General features: G+C 39.3%; 1 protein-coding gene and 3 non-coding genes across 4 annotated transcripts; 1 reads left to right on the top strand and 3 right to left on the bottom strand.

Moving 5' to 3' along the window:
- Positions 1-7,231: 7,231 nt before the first annotated feature.
- Positions 7,232-7,303, bottom strand: Trnaa-ugc. Its single transcript has one exon. It is a non-coding gene; the product is annotated as a tRNA-Ala (tRNA).
- A 7,224-nt stretch (positions 7,304-14,527) lies between these two features.
- On the top strand, positions 14,528-15,697 carry LOC103515472. Its single transcript, XM_008480413.2, has 2 exons — positions 14,528-14,802; positions 15,171-15,697. The coding sequence occupies exons 1-2, from the start codon at positions 14,677-14,679 to the stop codon at positions 15,582-15,584; spliced, it is 540 nt and encodes a 179-aa protein (XP_008478635.1). The 5' UTR covers positions 14,528-14,676; the 3' UTR covers positions 15,585-15,697.
- Positions 15,698-18,477: 2,780 nt separating this feature from the next.
- Positions 18,478-18,549, bottom strand: Trnaa-cgc. Its single transcript has one exon. It is a non-coding gene; the product is annotated as a tRNA-Ala (tRNA).
- An 881-nt stretch (positions 18,550-19,430) lies between these two features.
- On the bottom strand, positions 19,431-19,502 carry Trnaa-ugc. The gene has a single exon. It is a non-coding gene; the product is annotated as a tRNA-Ala (tRNA).
- Between the last annotated feature and the right edge of the window lie 2,237 nt (positions 19,503-21,739).

The following is a 21,739-nucleotide window of genomic DNA, read 5'->3' as shown; positions in this document are numbered from 1 at the left end:
ATAAGAGAAAAAAGGGGTGGTGCCCTCGATTCTCTTATATCCAGGTTCGACTGTACTGTCGAATACAGAGAATGCCATCTTACCTTCCATGGCATGGAATAGCTGATGGCCATCCTGCCATATTCAAAGTACCTCTATTTACTACCAGCTAGTCTTGTTGGTGCCTCTGGAGTACTCTTGAGACGTGTAGAGTTCAAGTACCTATAGCATTCTGTTATACTCGTCACGTGGTATGATAATTATGACTATTACTAGATTCACGGATGGCATAATATCTGCACAATAGACGCCACATATCCAATATTCTAATACAGTGTTGTCAGATGTACGAGACAACCTTATAAGGGAACTCACGAAAAGTTTGAAAAAGGACAATTTGGATTTAATTGTAGGATTGTTTATTAGACGTATGATGAATTATTCATTTGGCCGTCAGCCCTCTCGAGATGAAAGGCGATGCCACTACCAAATATGTCCAACTTTTTGTCCGATCTACACCTTCATCTAGAAGCGGACATGAGGTGTATTTCCCTTTCGGAAATGGAACCGATTCCGATGATGCGCCATCTTGGATTTCAGACCCTCGGAAGTCGGAAGGTGTGTGGCCAGAAAAGCTGCAGACCGCAATCTCTCAGATGATCTGACAGACCTAGTTCACGAGCTTTTTCCGCCACAGATGTTCCGAATGTCAGACAAAGACCCAGATCTTTCAGACGGTCCAAGCGCGAGTGGCGGGCATTAGATGAAAAGTCCCTTCACCCCACAGCATTAAAATCTGATATATTTTTATTCTGCTTTGGATCTTATCAGAACACTAGCTGAATTCCGTCGCTTCGCTCCGGAATACCGCTAGTTCATCCCGAGGCATGGCCAAACTTGTACAAAAGGCATGGCCGAACTTTATACTCGTCACGTGGTATGATAATTATGACTATTACTAGATTCACGGATGGCATAATATCTGCACAATAGACGCCACATATCCAATATTCCAATACACTGTCGTCAGTGTTGTCAGATGTACGAGACAACCTTATAAGGGAACTCACGAAAAGTTTGAAAAAGGACAATTTGGATTTAATTGTAGGATTGATTCCATGCCATGGAAGGTAAGATGGCATTCTCTGTATTCGACAGTACAGTCGAAACTGGATATAAGAGAATCGAGGGCACCACCCTTTTTTTCTCTTAAATCCAGGATTCTCTGTATTGTTCGAGAGTATCTTGTTCAATTCATGAAAGAAGTCTGCCAAATCAAGCTGTAATTTTTCTACAAAACATAACCATGCTGTTTTCTCTGGGTAGTAAACATATATTTTTGAGGCCTTTGATTGGTCCAAGAGTTCCGCCGATTAAAAAAAAAAAAAAAAAAAAAAAAAAAAAAAACCAAAAAGACCAATGCTCTATCATGGCTGCATATTCCTTGGAATTGGTCTGCAAAGAAGGAAGCATTAATGTATTTGACAAAATTTTCGATGGTCAATTTTTAGTAGCAAAAAACACGTTTTGATGTCCCCAGAGCCTAAATCCAAAGTTTCAGCCATTGGTCCGTGTGCCGGTATAAGAGGGGCCATCGGCTATAATAAACGCCCTATGTCACTGCGACCTGTTTAGATCTTTTGTGACTTTCCCTTTAGTTATCTAGAAGACTTCTTACCAAGGCCTTCTTTTTTGACGACTGATTTCTTTGACTTCTTTAGGTGTTATAATCATCCTTGACTATTAGGCTTTCGCCTAAATGGTCTCTCCTTCAGGGGCTTAAGGTATTCTCTATCACCTTATCAGTAGAGCTGAGAGTTATGGATATCAGTATACCATGATTTAAAACTCTAAAACCGATGACGAAATTTCATACACCGCGCAGGACCGGGTCAGGACTTGAATTCGCTCTCTTTCATGTTATCGGTCAGTACCACAGTACCTATATCTGATGGTTATCTACTACAGATACCCTGTATTATTCGCGTATTATGTTCTTGTGTTGGTTGACTTGGTTTCTTGTTTTGAAATACGCCTTACATTAATTATTCTAAGGAGAGCTCCTTAATTTTCATGATTACAAATTCCCTAGAAAGTGATCAAGGAGGGTGTATTCAAGGAAGACTGATTTCGATTTCAATATTTACCTACCTATAACTATTTAAAGGATAGATACTCCTTGAATACTAAACTTGGGAATTTCCGGAAATAAGTAAACAAGGAACAGGCCTTGGATTATTTTTCAAGACACTACGTTTCAGTGTCATTTCAAAGTTCCATCACAATGGCAGTTAGAGTGGCAAAATAAAGTTTTACAATGGGGTGGGAAGTGGAAAGAGGGAGAGAAAGACGGAAAGGTAGAGAGAGAGAGAGGGAGAAAGAAAGAGAGAGAGAGAGAGGAAGAGAGAGAGAGAGAGAGAGAGAGAGGAAGGGGGGAAGGAAAGTGCATGTTTCGTAGGACTGTAGACATGTTGTGTCATTTTAATGATATTTTCATGTCGACTATTCCTGATACTGTTTTAGGGAACATCCTTTTGTCTCCAAGCTTATCTGGAAGCGGCAAAACTCGACAAGTGTTAAACTGAGTTTTGAGTCCTATATATGACAGTTTATTCTCCCTCTGTGTAGCAAATAATTCGCGGTTTTAAATTGCTAAATTTTGATCTAGACTTCTAGAGTTTAGACTAGTCTACAGCTTCTAGGGCACCTCTAGATTCTAGGGGTTCGACACCTGTTTCTGATCTACCCCTAACCCGATTAACTAACTAACTCTTTGTTATGTCCTGTTCAGCTACAGTGCATGGCTGAGGGCTTTATATCGCTGAGGGCTATATATCTGTTCTGATTTCAGCATTACATCAACGTCAACATCAAGGGGAACGGATACTTTGTCCTCAACTCACCTCTAGATTCTAGGGGTTCGGCACCTGTTTCTGATCTGCTCCTAACCCGATTAACTAACTTACTCTTTGCAATGTCCTGTTCAGCTACAGTGGTCTTTATATCGCTGAGGGCTATATATCTGTTCTGATTTCAGCATTACATCAACGTCAACATCAAGGGGAACGGATACTTTGTCCTCAACAAAGTCGGTGACAGTCCTTTCCCCGATCACAACCCGGGCAATTCCCGCCGTAGTCCCCCTTCTCCTAACGATTCCATCTGATCGAGACTTCTGAAGAAATCATACAACCGAAAACTTTGTGGGGATGGATGAATGTCCGGAAATGGATTAAAATAAAGACGAAATGAATCTGTAGGTGATCTAAGTTCTTGGTTATTCTGTAGGTGATCTAAGTTCTTGGTTATGATGGTGATCAATGATCATACACAAAAAGCCCACTCTGAGGCTTAGGCAGGTATAGGCGTAAAGCTCCCATGGCGTAGTGGTCACTGCGCTCGCCTTGCACGCGGGAGACCCGGGTTCGATTCCCGGCGGGGTCAAGAAATTGGCGTAGTGGTCACTGCACTCGCCTTGCACGCGGGAGACCCGGGTTCGATTCCCGGCGGGGTCAAGAAATTTGTATCTGCAAAGGATTGATTACATGACTGGCTGTTCCGGGGCCCACTCAGCCTCGTGAGGAAAATGAGTAGCTATGACATATAAATGCGCATAGCGACCGGTGCCAGCATGGTAGGTAAACATTGGATTTTAGGATTATTGAGATATTTGGAAAATACTACAATGCTGCAGTGAGCACCAAAGTTGTGACATAATAACACAAAGAAACTGCATCTACATATTTACATAGGTGTAAACAGCCCCAAAATATGTATTCAGCTTGTACGAATCTTGGTCAGGCTGATGTCCACACCATCATGCAAAACCTACCTCCATGGTATAAACGTTCTTTGACTAACCGTATCTAACTAGTTATTCAGCACTGAGTTAGGATCAAATTCTTTAGATAAAGTTTTCACCTATCTTCACCTCGTCAGAATCAGGAACGGTGATTAATACGGTATATCGAGTTGCTTTGACTTCCAGTATGCAAAAACGTCAATCAAAGATTGTGTTAGTGTTCGTCCAATGAACCCACTTATAGGGTAAGTGTACCATTTATTCGTCCACCTAAAAAACGTACCATTTATTGGCCCACCTGCCCACATTTATTTTTCTTCAGCACGTAATGTCCAGATGGTCCCCAGACCAGATCACAACGCACAACATTGCTTTGCTTCAGTGATCAGTCGGGAGCTGAAAATAGGTACACAGAGCGTTAGGGAGAAGAAGGAGAGATATGAAGAGGTGAGGAAGAAAGAGGATTGCGAGGACGAAGAAAGGAGCACAAAGGATGAGACCCAAGAGTCTAAGGTCTAAGGACTCTAAGGAGTCGGAGAAGCAGTAAGGACTCTAAGGAGTCGGAGAAGCAGTAAGGACTCTAAGGAGTCGGAGAAGCAGTAAGGACTCTATGGAGTCGGAGAAGCAGTAAGGACTCTAAGGAGTCGGAGAAGCAGTAAGGACTCTAAGGAGTCGGAGAAGCAGTAAGGACTCTAAGGAGCGTTAGATAACATGGAAAATACATTAGCAAAACAAAACAAAAAAATCTCTCTCACATCATCATCGTCTCGAAATTGTATATGTTCCTATAAAACATGTGTGCGTATCCTTTCAATACAATTTGCCTGAAAAATATCAAAATTTTTGTGTTCAATTTAAGAAAATCAATTCAAGACAAGAAAACTCAAAAAGATCGATTTCCAAAGGAGTAGGAAAATATGGACTTGGATTGAGTTGGATCTAAATCCTTGTTGATGATGTTATTAACTACTCCAGGTTCCAGTTGTGTAAAATATTTCAATAATTAGGTGTCCTATGTTCAAGTTCCACATAGACTTGAGGATCATGATGACTATAACCATATTGTGCTTATTGATTGTTGTACCAAGCCTTTTCCAACTGATTCTATGTATTGATTTTGATCCTGCCCCACTAGCAGCGGTAAGTAAAGAACGGTACCATCCCGACTATTCCTGATACTGTTTTAGTACAGAAAGAGCCTTCAGAAATGATAAATTGAACTGCTCTTAAAACTCCTAGCAGAGCTGTCTAAAACTAAAAGAAACGCTTTGCTTTTAGAAGCTTGATGAGTAGATGAGATCTTTTGATTCAGACTAGTTCAAATTCAAATGCGGTATCGGCTATCGGTAGATGCTCAATCAGTCAATCTTTCAAGAGGCTCAAAAAAGATCAAATGGGTGTTCAAAAGAAGCTTGAGCTTTGACAAACAACGCGAAAATATTTTCAGAAAAGGCCCAATTCAGTCATAGTCAGAAAATTGTGAAAAGGCCTAGTTAGGAAGCCTACGCCCACTTCTGACCCTATACAAATAAAGAAGCAAAAGAATTGAGGATAATTTATAAACATTAGTAAGGAGCACTGTTATCTCCCGTACCTGCCGTTCCTTCTCTGTTTCCATCTTAAGCATTTAATTAAACTTTATCCATCCCATCGTTCTTTTCCAATATTCTCTCAATTTTCTCTTGCTTCTCGAATCCTCTTTTTATTTCCTCTTTCCACTCCTGGTTCTGCTTCTTCTCCTATGCCTCACACCACATTTCTCTTCTTGAATATATTTTTCCGACAGTGCTTCTCAGACTTTGTAAACTCGAAGAACATTGGAAACACAGATTCGTTTTAGATGTTTCTGTTTTGTATTTTGCTGATATTGTCATTAGAAATAGAATGGACAAGTCTATTTCCAATGACAATATCAGCAAAATAAATATCAAGAGAGAAAAGACTGAGTAGCTCTCATTTATTATTATGAATTTGTTGGATTATCTGAGTATCCTTGTCCTTGATTTTCCAAGCAAATGAAAACATCTCCCAGCACAATTTTTCAAACCCCTTGCAATGAACGCTGCGGGAACAGATTTTTTTCTCTTCTTCCAATTTTCTTTTTGTTTTCATTAGAACCGACATCCTTGCCAACACATTTATATCAAAAGGAAATAACAAACATTATACCAGAAACTACTTTCAATTGATTAAACCGAATTACAATCTCTTCTTTATTTTTATCTTTATAATGTGGGTAGTCCTTTAGAGGGTTTAGACTGTTTAGAGGATATATTTAACGCCTTTTAATACATCGAGAATGCTGATCAGGAAGATTTCAGCTTTAGATAGAAGTATTGGGATTTTTTTTCGGGGTTATTTATTTTCATTTAGGTGTGTACTTTCAATTAATTTGAATAAGCTTTTCCCCCATTATTGTTTTTTTAGATTCTCTGTTTTTTATCTTTTACTGTCCAAGTTCATCCATTTCAATTGGTGATAATTTATTGTTATTAGATACGTTCTGTTCAATTATTTTATCTTTCCAAAACCTAGGTATTCATTTTGTAGATTTAAGACCTCTATTTTGAACACATTGCATCATAATTGCTTTGGTGACCTTTGTCTGTATGTACTTCTTTTAGCTGTTTCGTAATCACATTATTTTATGAGCTTTAACCACAATGCGCAGTTTCATTCAATATAACCATCATAATTTTCATGACAGTTTCGAAAAGATTTATTTCAGCATTTGGTCAATAGGTCCTCTTTTCTCTTAATAGAACAGCGATAACGCATCCATAACAAAATGTTCCGCAAAATGTTATACATTTCGGACACCAGAGATAATACTTATTCAAAAGGTTTGTGGTATTTTCTCAGCTCTGTGGTCTGGTGTGTTTGTGGGGTTCGGATAATGGCTTTCCATACTTGATTCAAATAGGTAAATGCCTCCTACAGCGAGTCCTACTACTTCCTTTGGGAAATCCCTTTCTGTCGAGGTTTGACAGAGGGAACTGTAACTGCTAAGGTCTTATCGTCCCAAAATCGAAGGGAGAAGGAAGACAGGATAAGAGAAAGCTAGCCATTCCTAAAATGAACATTCGGGATAAAATCCGAGAACAAAAATTCGGGATAAAATCTGTCCCCGAAATCGAACCCGCGGCCCAAGGTAGACGCACTATCAACTAAGCCAACTAGGCTGGCGGATATCCCTTTAATTAATCAGTTTTGAAAGTGAATTAGCAGCATATACCGCCTGATCAAGTGACAGCATCAAATGGAAAATTGGAAATTTTACAATAATTTAGGTATCTATCTATTATTTATTGCGGTCTTATTGACAATAAAGTGCAATTCATGTGAAACTTACCAGCTTACCACACCTACAAAAAATTCATAAAAATAAATAGAAGATGGAAAAAAAACCAAGTGGATGGATTTTAGCGTAAGTTATCAGTGCAAAAATTTTGGAGATACCGGGGATCGAACCCGGGGCCTCATACATGCAAAGCATGCGCTCTACCACTGAGCTATATCCCCTATTGAATGACTTTCCTAAGATACATAACTTTTAGAGAATTAAACATAATTATCATGCTTTTAATGATGTAATTTACGTGTGTACCTACTAAAATAGTAATCTGAGGAGAAAATATAGCTGCTTTTATTATTTGGCAATTAAAGTTAAACACTAATAGTCTTGAGAGAGTGTGCTGAATTCAAATTGGTTCATAAACGATACAGCTAGGTAGAAAAAGCATTTTAATTAGCACCAAAATTGCCAAACGGCTACCTAGGTACCTCCTTATACTTAGACACCTAACACATATTAAGGGCCGAAGTCCTAAAGGTAGGTCCGGACAGTCTCGTTGAAAAAATGGCAACCCTGCATTTTGCTGATGCGAAAATTCGTGAGCATTGTGAGCATACCTACGTACAAGTACTCGAATTTGGAGTGCCTTACAAAGAAGAGCGAGAAAGGAAAATCCGTTACGGAATTTTGAATTTCGGCTACCTAGGTACCTCCTTATACTTAGACACCTAACCTAACACATATTAAATTATTAAATATCGAAGTCCTAAAGGTAGGTCCGGACTCCGGACAGTCTTGTTGAATAAATGGCAACCCTGCATTTTGCTGATGCGAAAATTCGTGAGCATACCTACAAGTACTCGAATTTGGAGTGCCTTACAAAGAAGAGCGAGAAAGGAAAATCCGTTACGGAATTTTGAATTTTGATTTCATTTCATTGTGCGTGTGCTATTGGCTACTGCTGCGCTGGACCAACCGTATTCCTAAAATAACTTTCTGTTTTCCTAAAAATCGTGCATTTGGATTCTGAGCACCATCAAGCAACAAGTGTTTCTCGTTTTTTGACATTTTAAACAGTCATAGTACCTATGTAAATGGTTTGGAATTTATTTTATTTTATTATTTTTTTTTTCTAGCAGTTTATTTAGTTAATTTTAGTTGTGTTTTCATTTTCAACTAGTGTTTTTATACATTGTGTTTTGAGTGTTTGTCGAGTATTTTCGTTGTTTTTTAAGAATAATTACATACCTACCTTTGTGAGTGCTCTTTTTGATGTCTTGTTTGCAACTCTTTACGGTCGGCCTATGGTTCCTGAGGTAAGTATAGATACAGTCACCCTCGTGATTTATCTACTAATTGACATTTCTTTACAGCAGTGTCTCGAGTATTTTCGTTGTTTTTTAAGAATAATTACATACCTACCTTTGTGAGTGCTCTTTTTGATGTCTTTTTTGCAAACTCGTTACGGTCGGCCTATGGTTCCTGAGGTAAGTATAGATACAGTCACCCTCGTGATTTATCTACTAATTGACATTTCTTTACAGCAGTGTAACTATGTAACAACCTACCTACTAGCTTGCTGTGTAGATCTCTGTGTACAACGTTAGATACGAGTATTATTATTTATGAAATTACGAGTATTCGAGATGCACAAGTACATACCCATGTATGTACCCATGAAGGTATGTGATATGTACTTACATTGTACATACATAGACATAGTTACATCATGTTTGAAGACATTCCAGGTTCATTAGGAAGAAAATTATACATGCTTTCATTTAATAAAAATAATAAGAAGGAATGGATAGGGCTTCAGTTAAAAGCATCCTTGCAAAAATTTGGTTCAGAAGTAGGTGGGTACGTCCCTGTAAATATCCTTTTTTCTCTTTCCTCTCGGTATTTTCAGAGAGCCTGGGCAAGATGATGAGTGACATTCCTTCAGGGATGTCTGAGGTATGGGAAAGAGGGAAGAGGGAGGTAAGAGAGGATGGAAGGGTGAACAGGAAGAGGTGGGATTACACTCTCACTTTCAGAGGAACTCGAAAAAGTTCAACTTTGGACTCACTTGTGTTAGAGAAATACATGAATACCTGTCAGGATTATGTCTGTTTATCCCCACAAAAGAGGAGTACCTATTGAGAACAGGTGACAAAAGAGAAAAGAGTACCAGAAATACCAAAGGAAAAAGTTTTACTGTTTTTGGCAAGAACTTCGCATTGAGTGCCCGGTTACGGGTCATTCCAATCATTCCATAATAATCAGTGCGGGTAAACCAATGACCTCAATGAAATTATCCAGAACTGACGATAACACCTCTGATGGAAAATATCCTGTATTAATCATACATGGTACCGATTTAAATGTTGTTGGTGTGATAAATATGACCGACTTGTTCCCTTAGCTTCCTGGCCAGTGCTGAAGGTGTCAGGGTATGGTAGGGAGATCGAGACTTCTGAAGAAATCATACAACCGAAAACTAGTGGTTGGGTGGAAGAGCTCCTCTAGGAGAAAGAAAGCCGTAAAAAAAAAGAAAAAAAAATCGTGGGGATGGATGAATGTCCGAAACTGGATTAAAATAAAGACGAAATGAATCTGTAGGTGATCTAAGTTCTTGGTTATGATGGTGATCAATTGATCATACACAAAAAGGCCACTCCGAGGCTTAGGTATAAGCTATAAGGTGTAAACAGCCCCAAAACATGGGTTCAGCTTGTACGAATCTTGGTCATGCTGATGTCCACACCATCATGCAATTCCTACCTCCATGGTATAAACGTTCTTTGACTAACCGTATCTAACTAGTTATTCAACACTGAGTTAGGATCAAATTCTTTAGATAAAGTTTTCACCTATCTTCACCTCGTCAGTATCTGGAACGGTGATTAATACGGTATCGCGTTTATAGTTGCTTTGACTTCCAGTACGCAAAAACGTCAATCAAAGATTGTGCTCAGTTCGTGAAAAGTTAGAACGAAATCCGAAAATTGTACTAAAAATTGTCCGAAAAATACCTTAAAAGCATCCTTGCAAAAATTTGGTTCAGAAGTAGGTGGACACGCCCCTGTAAATATCCTTTTTTCTCTTTCCTCTCGGTATTTTCAGAGAGCCTGGGCAAGATGATGAGTGACATTCCTTCAGGGGTGTCTGAGGTATGAGAAAGAGGGGAGAGGGAGGTTAGAGGGGATGGAAGGGTGAACAGGAAGAGGTGGGATTACACTCTCACTTTCAGAGGAACTCGAAAAAGTTCAACTTTGGACTCACTTGTGTCAGAGAAATACATGAATACCTGTCAGGAATATGTCCGTTTATCCCCACAAAAGAGGAGTACCTATTGAGAACAGGTGACAAAAGAGAAAAGAGTACCAGAAATACCAAAGGAAAAAGTTTTACTGAAACACACCGTGAAAGTCCGTGGTTTGTCAGATGGTCTGAGCGTGAGAGGCTCATGCCCATCTAACTAGAATGACGACAAAGGCCGATCCTGTTTGAACGTCACTGAATTCTGCTCAGGCGTGGTCCATCCATTTCAAATAACGAATGCCGGGAAAAAGAAAAGAAAAAAGGACTCATGGACGTAGAAACATTGAAAAATTGTTGAGTAAATTAAAAGAAAAAAAAGGACTCATGGACGTAGAAACATCGAAAAATTGTTGAGTAAAGATGTGAAATGTAAAGAAACACCAGAGATGAAACAACAAACACAGTAAACAAATGAACAACACAAAGACACCAGATGAAACCGTGAACAACAACACAACTGCATTTACCGATCCAGCGACACTAACCACCTACTATTACGATAATCCTCAAACCATTCTGTTAAGCCAGCCACTCACTATCAGGTAGACCTCTCAGGTTTACCTACCTGATGAGCACACACACTATCAGGTAGACCTGACAGCTACGGCTGAAAAATTCCGCCTATCAAGTCTACCTGATAGCAGATGAGCACACACACTATCATGTAGACCTGACAGGTGCGGCTGAAAAGTTCCGCCTATCAAGTCTACCTGATAGCAGATGAGCACACACACACTATCAGGTGGCGGACTTGATCAGGTCTACCTGACAGTGAGGGGCTAGCCTTATTAGTTCAGGAGAGCTACGAAGTTCCTTAAGCCAATAAACCATGATGATGTAACCCGGTTCCCCTCTCTGCTGAGATCACTGAGATTCTGAGATCAGGCTAAAAACTGGTTGAGCAGCGGACACGAATACCCCTTTCACCGCGAGTCCCATATCCTGTGTCTTATGTCCATTGGAACTAATGTGTGCCACCGTGTCTGGGAGGTGCAGGTTCATTGGTTAGTGGTCAGAAGAGGTTTCGTAGATCTGCTTGTATGGGTTTTGCTGATTGAAAAAAGTTTTCTGGTGTTATTTGCTTAAAATGTTTAAATGAATACAGATCATGCCGAGTGAGTAGAAAGTAGAAACGCACCATTAAGCTGTGTCCACACAGTCGACCCCGTCGATCGACGTCGACTGAAACTGTACGGTGTCTCAACATCATAGATTCACCGATCGATGGTCGATCGACGCGTTCCACTATGTCTGGAGACAGCTTTACTCTTTCCGACTGTCTGACACAAGTCAATGGTTCTGGGCTTTGGCATGATCAAAGCAATAAAGAACAATTCTCCTGATCTTTGCCACTACGAATGCTTGGAGACTGTTCGAGCATAGTCTCAGAGCATTCTCAGAGGTAAGGTGTGACTACAGCATGAGATTGTAGACCCCAGCTTTATTAGTCACTCACATTTCCCCCTACTAAGGGCATGGCAGTCTGTATGGCCTGTGTCCAACATTACCTTCTGACTTCTGAGTGTTACGGTTTTTTATTTATGAGCCTCAGTCAACTTTCATCATCATTCATGTTAGTCATATGGGAACTAGGTACGTACTACATTACGTCTAGAAGGTTCAGGGTGGTCTGTACACTGATGCAACTTGAGGTACTTGGTCGTAGGAGTTTAACCCATCCTTTAAGGCTGTTTGTCCCTACACCTAAGCTTTGGAGTGGGCCTTTTGTGTATGAATATGAGGTACTTGTACGTACGATCTTGGGCTAAAAAGAGGTAGTTACTTGTTTGTAGAAGCTTAACCCATCCTTTTAAGGCTGTTTGCCCCTACACCTAAGCCTTGGAGTGGGCTTTTTGAGTACAAATATGAGGTACTTGTACTTGCGATCTTAGGCACAAAAAAAGAGTGAAACTGAGAGATAGTGCATATGAATGATAGATAATAGTATTGCTTGGTGGAAATAATGGAATTAATATCCACTGATATCAATCACAACACAAATATGGAGAAAATTGTAGGAGATAGTCATGCCAAAATGAGCAACATTGTAGAAAATGTAGACAAACATGACAGACGTATTGATTCCATAGGAAAAGAGAATAGAATTTCGTTCTCGGAAGGGCTGGCTTTCTCCTATCCTATTTTCTCTTCGCTTTCGGCACGATAAGACCTTAGCACCTCCCTCTATCAAACCTGTTTATAAAAAGATTTTACACGGATAATGCCAACAATGGCGAAACATGTCTGGCTGTCTGAACAAACAATAAAACCCCCTCCCCCCAACTGTGAAGAGTATCCCCTGCTTAGGTAAAAATTAAAACAAAAAATGAGCAGCATTGTAGAAAATGTAGACAAACATGACGGACGTATTGGTTTCATAGGAAAGGAGAATTGAATTTCGTTCTCGGAAGGGCTGGCTTTCTCCTATCCTGTCTTCTTTTCGCTTTCGGGACGATAAGACCTTAGCACCTCCCTCTATCAAACCTCTTTAAAAAAGGTTTTACACGGATAATGCCAACAATGGCGAAACATATCTGGCTGTCTGAACAAACAATAAAACCCCCTCCCCCCAACTGTGAAGAGTATAAGTTACTGATGTTCTTCTTTTCTTCTTCAAATTATGAGTATTCGAGATGCACAAGTACATACCCTTACGTACATACACATGGAGGTATGTGATATGTACTTACATTGTACATACATAGACATAGTTACATGATTACATCATGTTTGAAGACATTCCAGGTTCATTAGGAAGAAAATTATACATGCTTTCATTTAATAAAAATAATAAGAAGGAATGGATAAACAACCGGAAAGGGAACGAGGACATTTCTACAGGGCTGATGAGTGGATATCATGGAAAGAGTGGCTGTCATGAAGAGCAACACGCCGATACAAAACCATGCTGGAAAGTATGCTGTTATACCTATAATATAAACAGATAACAAGTTGTATCCTGCTCTACATGTTCGTCTATTTTTCCCTGACGATAACACCTCTGATGGAAAATATCCTGTATTAATCATACATGGTAGGTACCGATTTAAATGTTGTTGGTGCGATAAATATGTGTTACCTACTTGTTCCCGTAGCTTCCTGGCCAGTGCTGAAGGTGTCAGGGTATGGAAGGGGGATCGATTTTTTTTTTTTTTTTTTTTTTTTTTTTTTTTAAGGGTTTTGCAGAGGAAACAGAACTGTAACTGCTATGGTCTTATCTCCCCGAAATGGAAGAGAGAAGGAAGACGGGATAGGAGAAAGTCAGCCGTTCCGAGAACGAACATTATCCCATCAGCATAAAATCCGCCCCGGGCGGGAATCGAACCCGCGCTAGCCCATACAAGGCATATGCCTACCAAATTTCAGCTTTCTAGGTGTTGTGGTTCTGGAGATAGAGCGATCAGTGTGTGAACTATGAAATGTGAATGAGTGAATGGATCTTGTTCTTATAATATAAGATATACCAGGGTTACCATAAAACTGTCCCATTTAGAAAGACGGCTTTAACCCCCTCAGATATTAAGCTAGTGAATTATGATCCAACAGTATGTGTTCATGGATACCACCTGTTGTTAACCCCCATGTAGGCTATCACGTTTGTTTGATACATATATGTCTGGGTGACAAAACCTATTCCAATCCGCCCACTAGATTTTAATAATTGAGAACTTGGGTCTAAAGAAAATTAATGTGTTAGAACTGTAGATAGGTTCTCATTTAGGTGTTTAGGCTTAGTTGGTTGTTAGACCACGGTTTAATTGTAAAGTTAGAATGTGTTACAACTACTTTCCGAGGGTGTGAAAGTCCGTGGTTTGTCAGATGGTCTGAGCGTGAGAGGCTCATGCCCATCTAACTAGAATGACGACAAAGGCCGATCCTGTTTGAACGTCACTGAATTCTGCTCAGGCGTGGTCCATCCATTTCAAATAACGAATGCCGGGAAAAAGAAAAGAAAAAAGGACTCATGGACGTAGAAACATTGAAAAATTGTTGAGTAAATATGCGAAATGTAAAGAAACACCAGAAGACACCAGAGATGAAACAACAAACACAGTAAACAAATGAACAACACAAAGACACCAGATGAAACCGTGAACAACAACACAACTGCATTTACCGATCCAGCGACACTAACCACCTACTTTTTGTGTTCAATTTAAGAAAACTCAAAAAGATCGATTTCTAAAGGGGTAGGAAAATATGGACTTGGATTGAGTTGGATCTAAATCCTTGTTGATGATGTTATTAACTACTCCAGTGTCCAGTTGTGTAAAATATTTTAACAACTAGGTGTTTTATGTTCAAATTCCACATAGACTTGAGGATCATGGTGACTATGACCATATTGTGCTTACTGATTGTTGTACCAAGCCTTTTCCAACTGATTCTATGTATTGATTTTGATCCTGCCCCACTAGCAGCGGTAAGTAAAGAACGGTACCATCCTGACTATTCCTGATACTGTTTTATAGGGAACATCCTTTTGTGTTCCAAGCTTATCTGGAAACGGCAAAACTCGACAACTGTTAAACTGAGTTTTGAGTCCCATGACAGTTTTTTCTCCCTCTGTGTAGCAAATAATTCGCGGTTTTAAATTGCTAAATTTTGATCTAGACTTCTAGAGTTTAGACTAGTCTACAGCTTCTAGGTCACCCCTAGATTCTAGGGGTTCGGCACCTGTTTCTGATATACCCCTAACCCGATTAACTAACTAACTAACTCTTTGCAATGTCCTGTTCAGCTACAGTGGTCTTTATATCGCTGAGGGCTATATATCTGTTCTGGTTTCAGCATTACATCAACGTCAACATCAAGGGGAACGGATACTTCGTCCTCAACAAAGTCGGTGACAGTCCTTTCCCCGATCACAACCCGGGCAATTCCCGCCGTAGTCCCCCTTCCCCTAACGATTCCATCTTCATCGAGGTCGAGCAGCATTCCAACTATCTCGAGAACCTCTTCGCCATGGACAAACAAGAACGGGATAAGAGGATCCTGGAGGATCTCAAACAAATCATCAAGGAATCGGGTCAGGGACATAAGACGAAAGAGTCTGTGAGGAATTTGGTGCTGGAGTCGTCAGCAGTGGGGTTGTACGAGTCTGTTTATCTAACGAAAGCCAGTGCCAGTCAGCAAGCGAAGGATGAATCGTTGAGTGGATCAGCACAGAATTCGGAGGCGCGTTATAGTTTGTTCCCATTTTAATTTAGTCACTTGGTCACGTCAGGTGTAGAACGTAGGCTCTTGTTTTCTTTTTGTCAATTTCAAGGCAATACTCAAATTTCTCGAGATGGATTACTTTCATGGAAGCTTGGAACTTGAAAGAATTAGAAACTTAGAAATGGAAAGCCTATTTGAATAAAAGGTGCCAATTAAGTACAACTTTACAAACCTAAGCAAAGAAATAAGAATAGTATACGTAAGTTAACACTTAACAGTCTTGTTAGATAACATGGAAAATACATTAGCAAAACAAAACAAAAAAAAATCTCTCTCACATCATCATCGTCTCGAAATTGTATATGTTCCTATAAAACATGTGTGCGTATCCTTTCAATACAATTTGCCTAAAGTTACATTTTTACTTTCCACCAGCTTCCTCATCCTGTTTCGCCCTCCGCTCCTTTCCTTCTCCAAGCCTTTGCTTTTCTCTTGTCTTCCTCATTCCATTTTGTGTCTGAAGTTTTGACGACTCACTCTTTCGTTCATTGTTCTGGTAGGGTAACCCTCGGCCCCTTTCCCTCTCCGAGCCTTTGCTTTTCTCTTGTCTTCCTCATTCCATTTTGTGTCTGAAGTTTTGACGACTCACTCTTTCGTTCATTGTTCTGGTAGGGTATAATCCTGTCATTGTAAGATTGCTAAATGAAAATCTAATGTCAAACAAAGAAATATTATTATCAATCTTTACTTTTCTTATCCGACGAGTCGGTAATACAAGGTTAATAATCTTAATAACAAGTTCTCCTAATACCTACTAGATATGAGAAGTCAAGTGAAAATCTAATGTCAAACAAAGAAATATTATTATCAATCTTGACTTTTCTTATCCGACGAGTCGGTAATACAAGGTTAATAATCTTAATAACAAGTTCTCCTAATACCTACTAGATATGAGAAGTCAAGTTTTTCTGTGGATCAATCTTCCTAGGTAGAATCTGAAGAAGGAAGTAGGAAACCTTTGTTTAAACTCATTAGAATTATCAAATGAACTCTCAATAGTCTCGATCTCAAGTTGTTCGAACAAACAACGTTGAAAGAGAGTACCAGTCAGAAAGTTAGAGAAAAGGCAAGGTGAAGTTTGTCGGGAAAGGGGAAGAAAAGATCTGAAAAGAGAAGACAAGGAGAAAGAGGAAGGGTTTTAAATATGAAAATACAGGAGACATATGCTAAAAATCACTACTTTGTCGTAGCTTTTCTCGATATAGTAGGAGCCTACGATAACACGCATCTGGAGGTGTTGTACAATAGATTGACAGAGAACAGAGTGTCCAAAAAAATGTGCAACTGGATTTATTCTTATTATAAAAATCGTAAATTCTATGTCAAGTTCCTCGGTGAATGGCATTACGGCATACTTGAAAAAGTCTGTCAGGAAAATCCTTCCTCCGAAACAACATAGGTAAAGTTCAAAGCTCCGAATAGGGTTTTGATTGCGTTCCGGCATATTCGCGACATGAGAAACACGGTGCCTGATGCAGTTCAAAATCTTTTGTTCAGCCGAGAGCTTTTCAACAAAGGCTGGTTGGTGTTCTAAGAGGAAGGAGAGGGAGAGTTATTATTTGTTCTACGAGGAACTCAACAAATCTGAGCTGGAGAAAATAATGAATGGCGACATGAGAAACACGGTGCCTGATGCAGTTCAAAATCTTTTGTTCAGCCGAGAGCTTTTCAACAAAGGCTGGTTGGTGTTCTGAGAGTACCAATCAGAAAGTTAGAGAAAAGGCAAGGTGAAGTTTGTCGGGAAAGGGGAAGAAAAGATCTGAAAAGAGAAGACAAGGAGAAAGAGGAAGGAGAGGGAGAGTTATTATTTGTTCTACGAGGAACTCAACAAATCTGAGCTGGAGAAAATAATGGCGACATGAGAAACACGGTGCCTGATGCAGTTCAAAATCTTTTGTTCAGCCGAGAGCTTTTCAACAAAGGCTGGTTGGTGTTCTCTCTTGTGCTTTTCCAACCTTGTTTCTATTCAATTTATCCATCCCCCGTTTCTTCCAATCTTTTGGATACAGTGTGAATGTGACGTTGTTTCCTCGGTGAATGGCATTACGGCATACTTGACAAAGTCTGTCAGGAAAATCCTTCCTCCGAAACAACATAGGTAAAGTTCAAAGCTCCGAATAGGGTTTTGATTGCGTTCCGGCATATTCAGATTTTCACAATGAATGCCATCAGTTCTATTCGGAGCCATATGAACCAGCTCTTCTTAAGGTGGTATCCAGATTCTATTTCGAGTTATAAAATGTCTTGGTTTCCTCACTATTTAAGAAATTTTCCTTCTTTTGTGACGAGTCCACGCCGTATTTCCGTCCTAGACGCTTGCCAGCAGTTTACAAGTTTACGTTTCACAAAGTGGTAACTTGTCAAGGAGGGGGGCTAGCTGTGTGGTGCCGGGCAAGATTTAGGTGTTATTCTGTGTTTATTTGATTTCCCTTTCTTACGTCTACAAGTCTACATTGTACCTTTTACCTTTTTTTCCAATATCGTCATTGCTTTTTTCTCTATTGTTATTTGTTACGACGTGGTGGGTTTATTTGAATACTTCGTTTTGTGTGTTCAACATAGGTGGTGGTTGGTGTGAGAAATGCTGCTGAATTTGGGGGCTGGTTCGCTTTTTGTACTTTGTTTTGTACTTTGGTCTTTGAATTTCATGACAAAAGAATTTGTACCTATGTAGGTATTAAGTATTTGTCTACCTCTTTATGTACCATTCTTATTTTCCCCACATTGCCTTTAGTGAAATCGAGTTGGTATCGCTTTCCTTGTCTAGATAGCTTCCTAGACAGACTAAAATGTAAAATCGTTATGGACCAATTTCACTATGTAAGTATGATTTTTTTAAAATAGCAAGAGGCAAGCAATAATAAAAAAAAAATCACAATGGAGATACCGGGGATTGAACCCGGGGCCTCTCACATGCGAAGCGAGCGCTCTACCACTGAGCTATATCCCCTTGAAATGTGACGAGTGAGAAAAGTCAAATATAAAACTCAAAGCTTCATAAATTAACACTTTTCTAATGTGGCGCTACCTATTCTCTACTTTAGTGGAAAATAACAAAACAGGGAACAAAATATCGCCACTTCTGCTAAAACTTCTCTTCTTATGCAATAGATGGCGCGAGTGTAGTTTTAATTGAATCAATAGTAAGCGCGGGAATATTTGAAATTCATTGATGTTGGTCATAAACTCGTATGCCTACTACAGTGTACGCGTACAATGTGCCCGGTACATACCATGTTTTTCCATTGTAAAACAATAAGAATAAGAAATGAAAATAAAGGATTTCCATACTTGATTCAAATAGGTAAATGCCTCCTACAGCGAGTCCTACTACTTCCTTTGGGAAATCCCTTTCTGTCGAGGTTTGACAGAGGGAACTGTAACTGCTAAGGTCTTATCGTCCCAAAATCGAAGGGAGAAGGAAGACAGGATAAGAGAAAGCTAGCCATTCCTAAAATGAACATTCGGGATAAAATCCGAGAACAAAAATTCGGGATAAAATCTGTCCCCGAAATCGAACCCGCGGCCCAAGGTAGACGCACTATCAACTAAGCCAACTAGGCTGGCGGATATCCCTTTAATTAATCAGTTTTGAAAGTGAATTAGCAGCATATACCGCCTGATCAAGTGACAGCATCAAATGGAAAATTGGAAATTTTACAATAATTTAGGTATCTATCTATTATTTATTGCGGTCTTATTGACAATAAAGTGCAATTCATGTGAAACTTACCAGCTTACCACACCTACAAAAAATTCATAAAAATAAATAGAAGATGGAAAAAAAACCAAGTGGATGGATTTTAGCGTAAGTTATCAGTGCAAAAATTTTGGAGATACCGGGGATCGAACCCGGGGCCTCATACATGCAAAGCATGCGCTCTACCACTGAGCTATATCCCCTATTGAATGATGATGCAGAACTGGTAGAATCTGAAGAAGGAAGTAGGGTAGGAAACCTTTGTTTTAACTCATTAGAATTATCAAATGAACTCTCAATAGTCTCGATCTCAAATTGATCTGTATTCCTGATGGTTTGAGAACACCGAAAACAAGCGATCAGCAAGCACAACTCGAACAAACAACGTTGAAACTATAGAGAGTACCAATCAGAAAGTTAGAGAAAAGGCAAGGTGAAGTTTGTCGGGAAAGGGGAAGAAAAGATCTGAAAAGAGAAGACAAGGATATTGAATGATGATGCAGAAATAGTGTGTTATAAACTCGTTCTAAAGACGTACAATGCTTGCCTACCTTCTTTTCTACTGTTGTATTATTTTGAGGTTATACAAAAGTATAGGGTGCACAATAAAGGATGAGTCACATTTCCTACGTTATTATCCCATTTTACACATAGGTACATTTTATTGTATGTGCGCCTGGTTTACCTCAGAGTATGCAATACGCGCATTATTGTTGATTTCAACAAATAATCCTAGATCCCTTCTTAGTTCTTAGGACAATATTATTTCATCGTGAAACTTAATATGCACATGCACGAAACCTACCTACCTATTTTTTTTATTATTTTTTAAGTATCTCATTGACTGAGTGCTTTTAATTTATATTCTCTTGCTGTTCGGTCAAATTTGAATCGCCAACCCATACTGCAATCTGCAACTCAGCTCCGGGTTATCCATATCTTTCCATGAATTTGAATTTAAGGAAAATGACACACCTACTTAGACCAATGACCAAGTATGAATGCTCCATAGATGTTTAATCCGTCTCCATAGATGTTTAATCTGTCTCCATGGATGTTTAATCTGTCTCCATAGATGTTTAATCCGTCTCCATAGATGTTTAATCTGTCTCCATGGATGTTTAATCTGTCTCCATAGATGTTTACTTTAACTATTTGCTAGAATCACAACATATCAGTAGTTTTCGATACAGGGAACCTTTTTAATAGATACTTTTATCTAGTAATTTGATTAGGGTATACTCTTGTCTAGACTCTAGAGATAATTATGGAAGGTAAAGTCCTAGCTCCCAGTACAGTTGTCTAACTGTCGCCCGAAAGCTCCAAGTACTCAAGTTTAACCCTGTAGGTAAGCTTGTAGGATTGTTTTCTTTTCTCGTGAAAGTTTTTTTGGTCCTAGCTCCCAGTACAGTTAGTTGTCTTATTAACTGTCGCCCGAAAGCTCCAAGTACTCAAGTTTAACCCTGTAGGTAAGCTTGTAGGATTGTTTTCTTTTCTCGTGAAAGTTTTTTTGTGTAGCATTGTTTTTGTCTGTTTATATGAATTTCCCTACAGAAAACCGTGCAGTACTTTTCATTTTATTTTAAAATTGTCTCCATGGATGTTTAATCCGTCTCCATAGATGTTTAATCCGTCTCCATAGATGTTTAATCCGTCTCCATAGATGTTTAATCTGTCTCCATGGATGTTTAATTCCATAGATGTTTAATCTGTCTCCATGGATGTTTAATTCCATAGATCTTTAATCTGTCGATTCCCGGTGGAACAAGTTTAGCAGCACCAACCAACTCCTTGCGAAGAAGGCCTGACTGTGAACCGTGTAATCCCGTAAAGGATGGGAATACCCGACAGGATTAATCATAAAGTTAGTACGGAGATGTATTGGATAGCCACTAAACAAAGATAAATAATTTTCATCTAACCATGACATTACGTATCAAGTAACATTTTAGATGTGTCCCCCAAAAAAAGGTCCCCAAAAATAAATATTCAAGTCCCTAAAAATAAAGGTGTATTGATTTTAGGATAACCGATGTACCCGACTGAAATCGAATCCCCAAGACAAACAAACGAAATTATCAACAGCTGTCAAACGTCAACCTCGCAGGACAAGTCAAAAGGGACCGCCGAGATACCTGGATCTCGAGAGTGTTCTATTTTTGACAGCGATGTTATTGTAATGTTTGTTCCCCAATTGACATGTTTAACGCGCTAAGTAGAACATGGGACTGTGCTCTTGTCAACAAGGGACATATGAAACCTCTATCGGTAAAAATTGGACCAGTCACAAATAATATCCTTCAATATGTTGCAAGCAGATGACGAGATTGGTCCTGATTCATCCTGACTTAATACAACCATGTTAAACATAGAGCTACGTAGACGTACCCAAATTATAGCTGGAGACAAAAAATCAATCTTGAGGGAGTTCAATACGTTC

Source organism: Diaphorina citri, unplaced genomic scaffold (assembly GCF_000475195.1).
Source record: "Diaphorina citri unplaced genomic scaffold, Diaci psyllid genome assembly version 1.1 scaffold1350, whole genome shotgun sequence".
In the NCBI taxonomy this organism is placed as follows: domain Eukaryota; kingdom Metazoa; phylum Arthropoda; class Insecta; order Hemiptera; family Psyllidae; genus Diaphorina; species Diaphorina citri.
Note: the sequence above shows the minus strand (reverse complement) of the source record. Positions and strands in the feature narration are given on the sequence as shown.

Excerpts from the sequence above, each read along its gene's own strand:
- LOC103515472 (XM_008480413.2), top strand. The coding sequence starts at position 14,677 with ATGTTCAAATTCCACATAGACTTGAGGATCATGGTGACTATGACCATA. Across the intron at positions 14,803-15,170 it reads ATCCTGCCCCACTAGCAGCG|CATTACATCAACGTCAACAT; the intron begins GTAAGTAAAGAA and ends TTCTGGTTTCAG.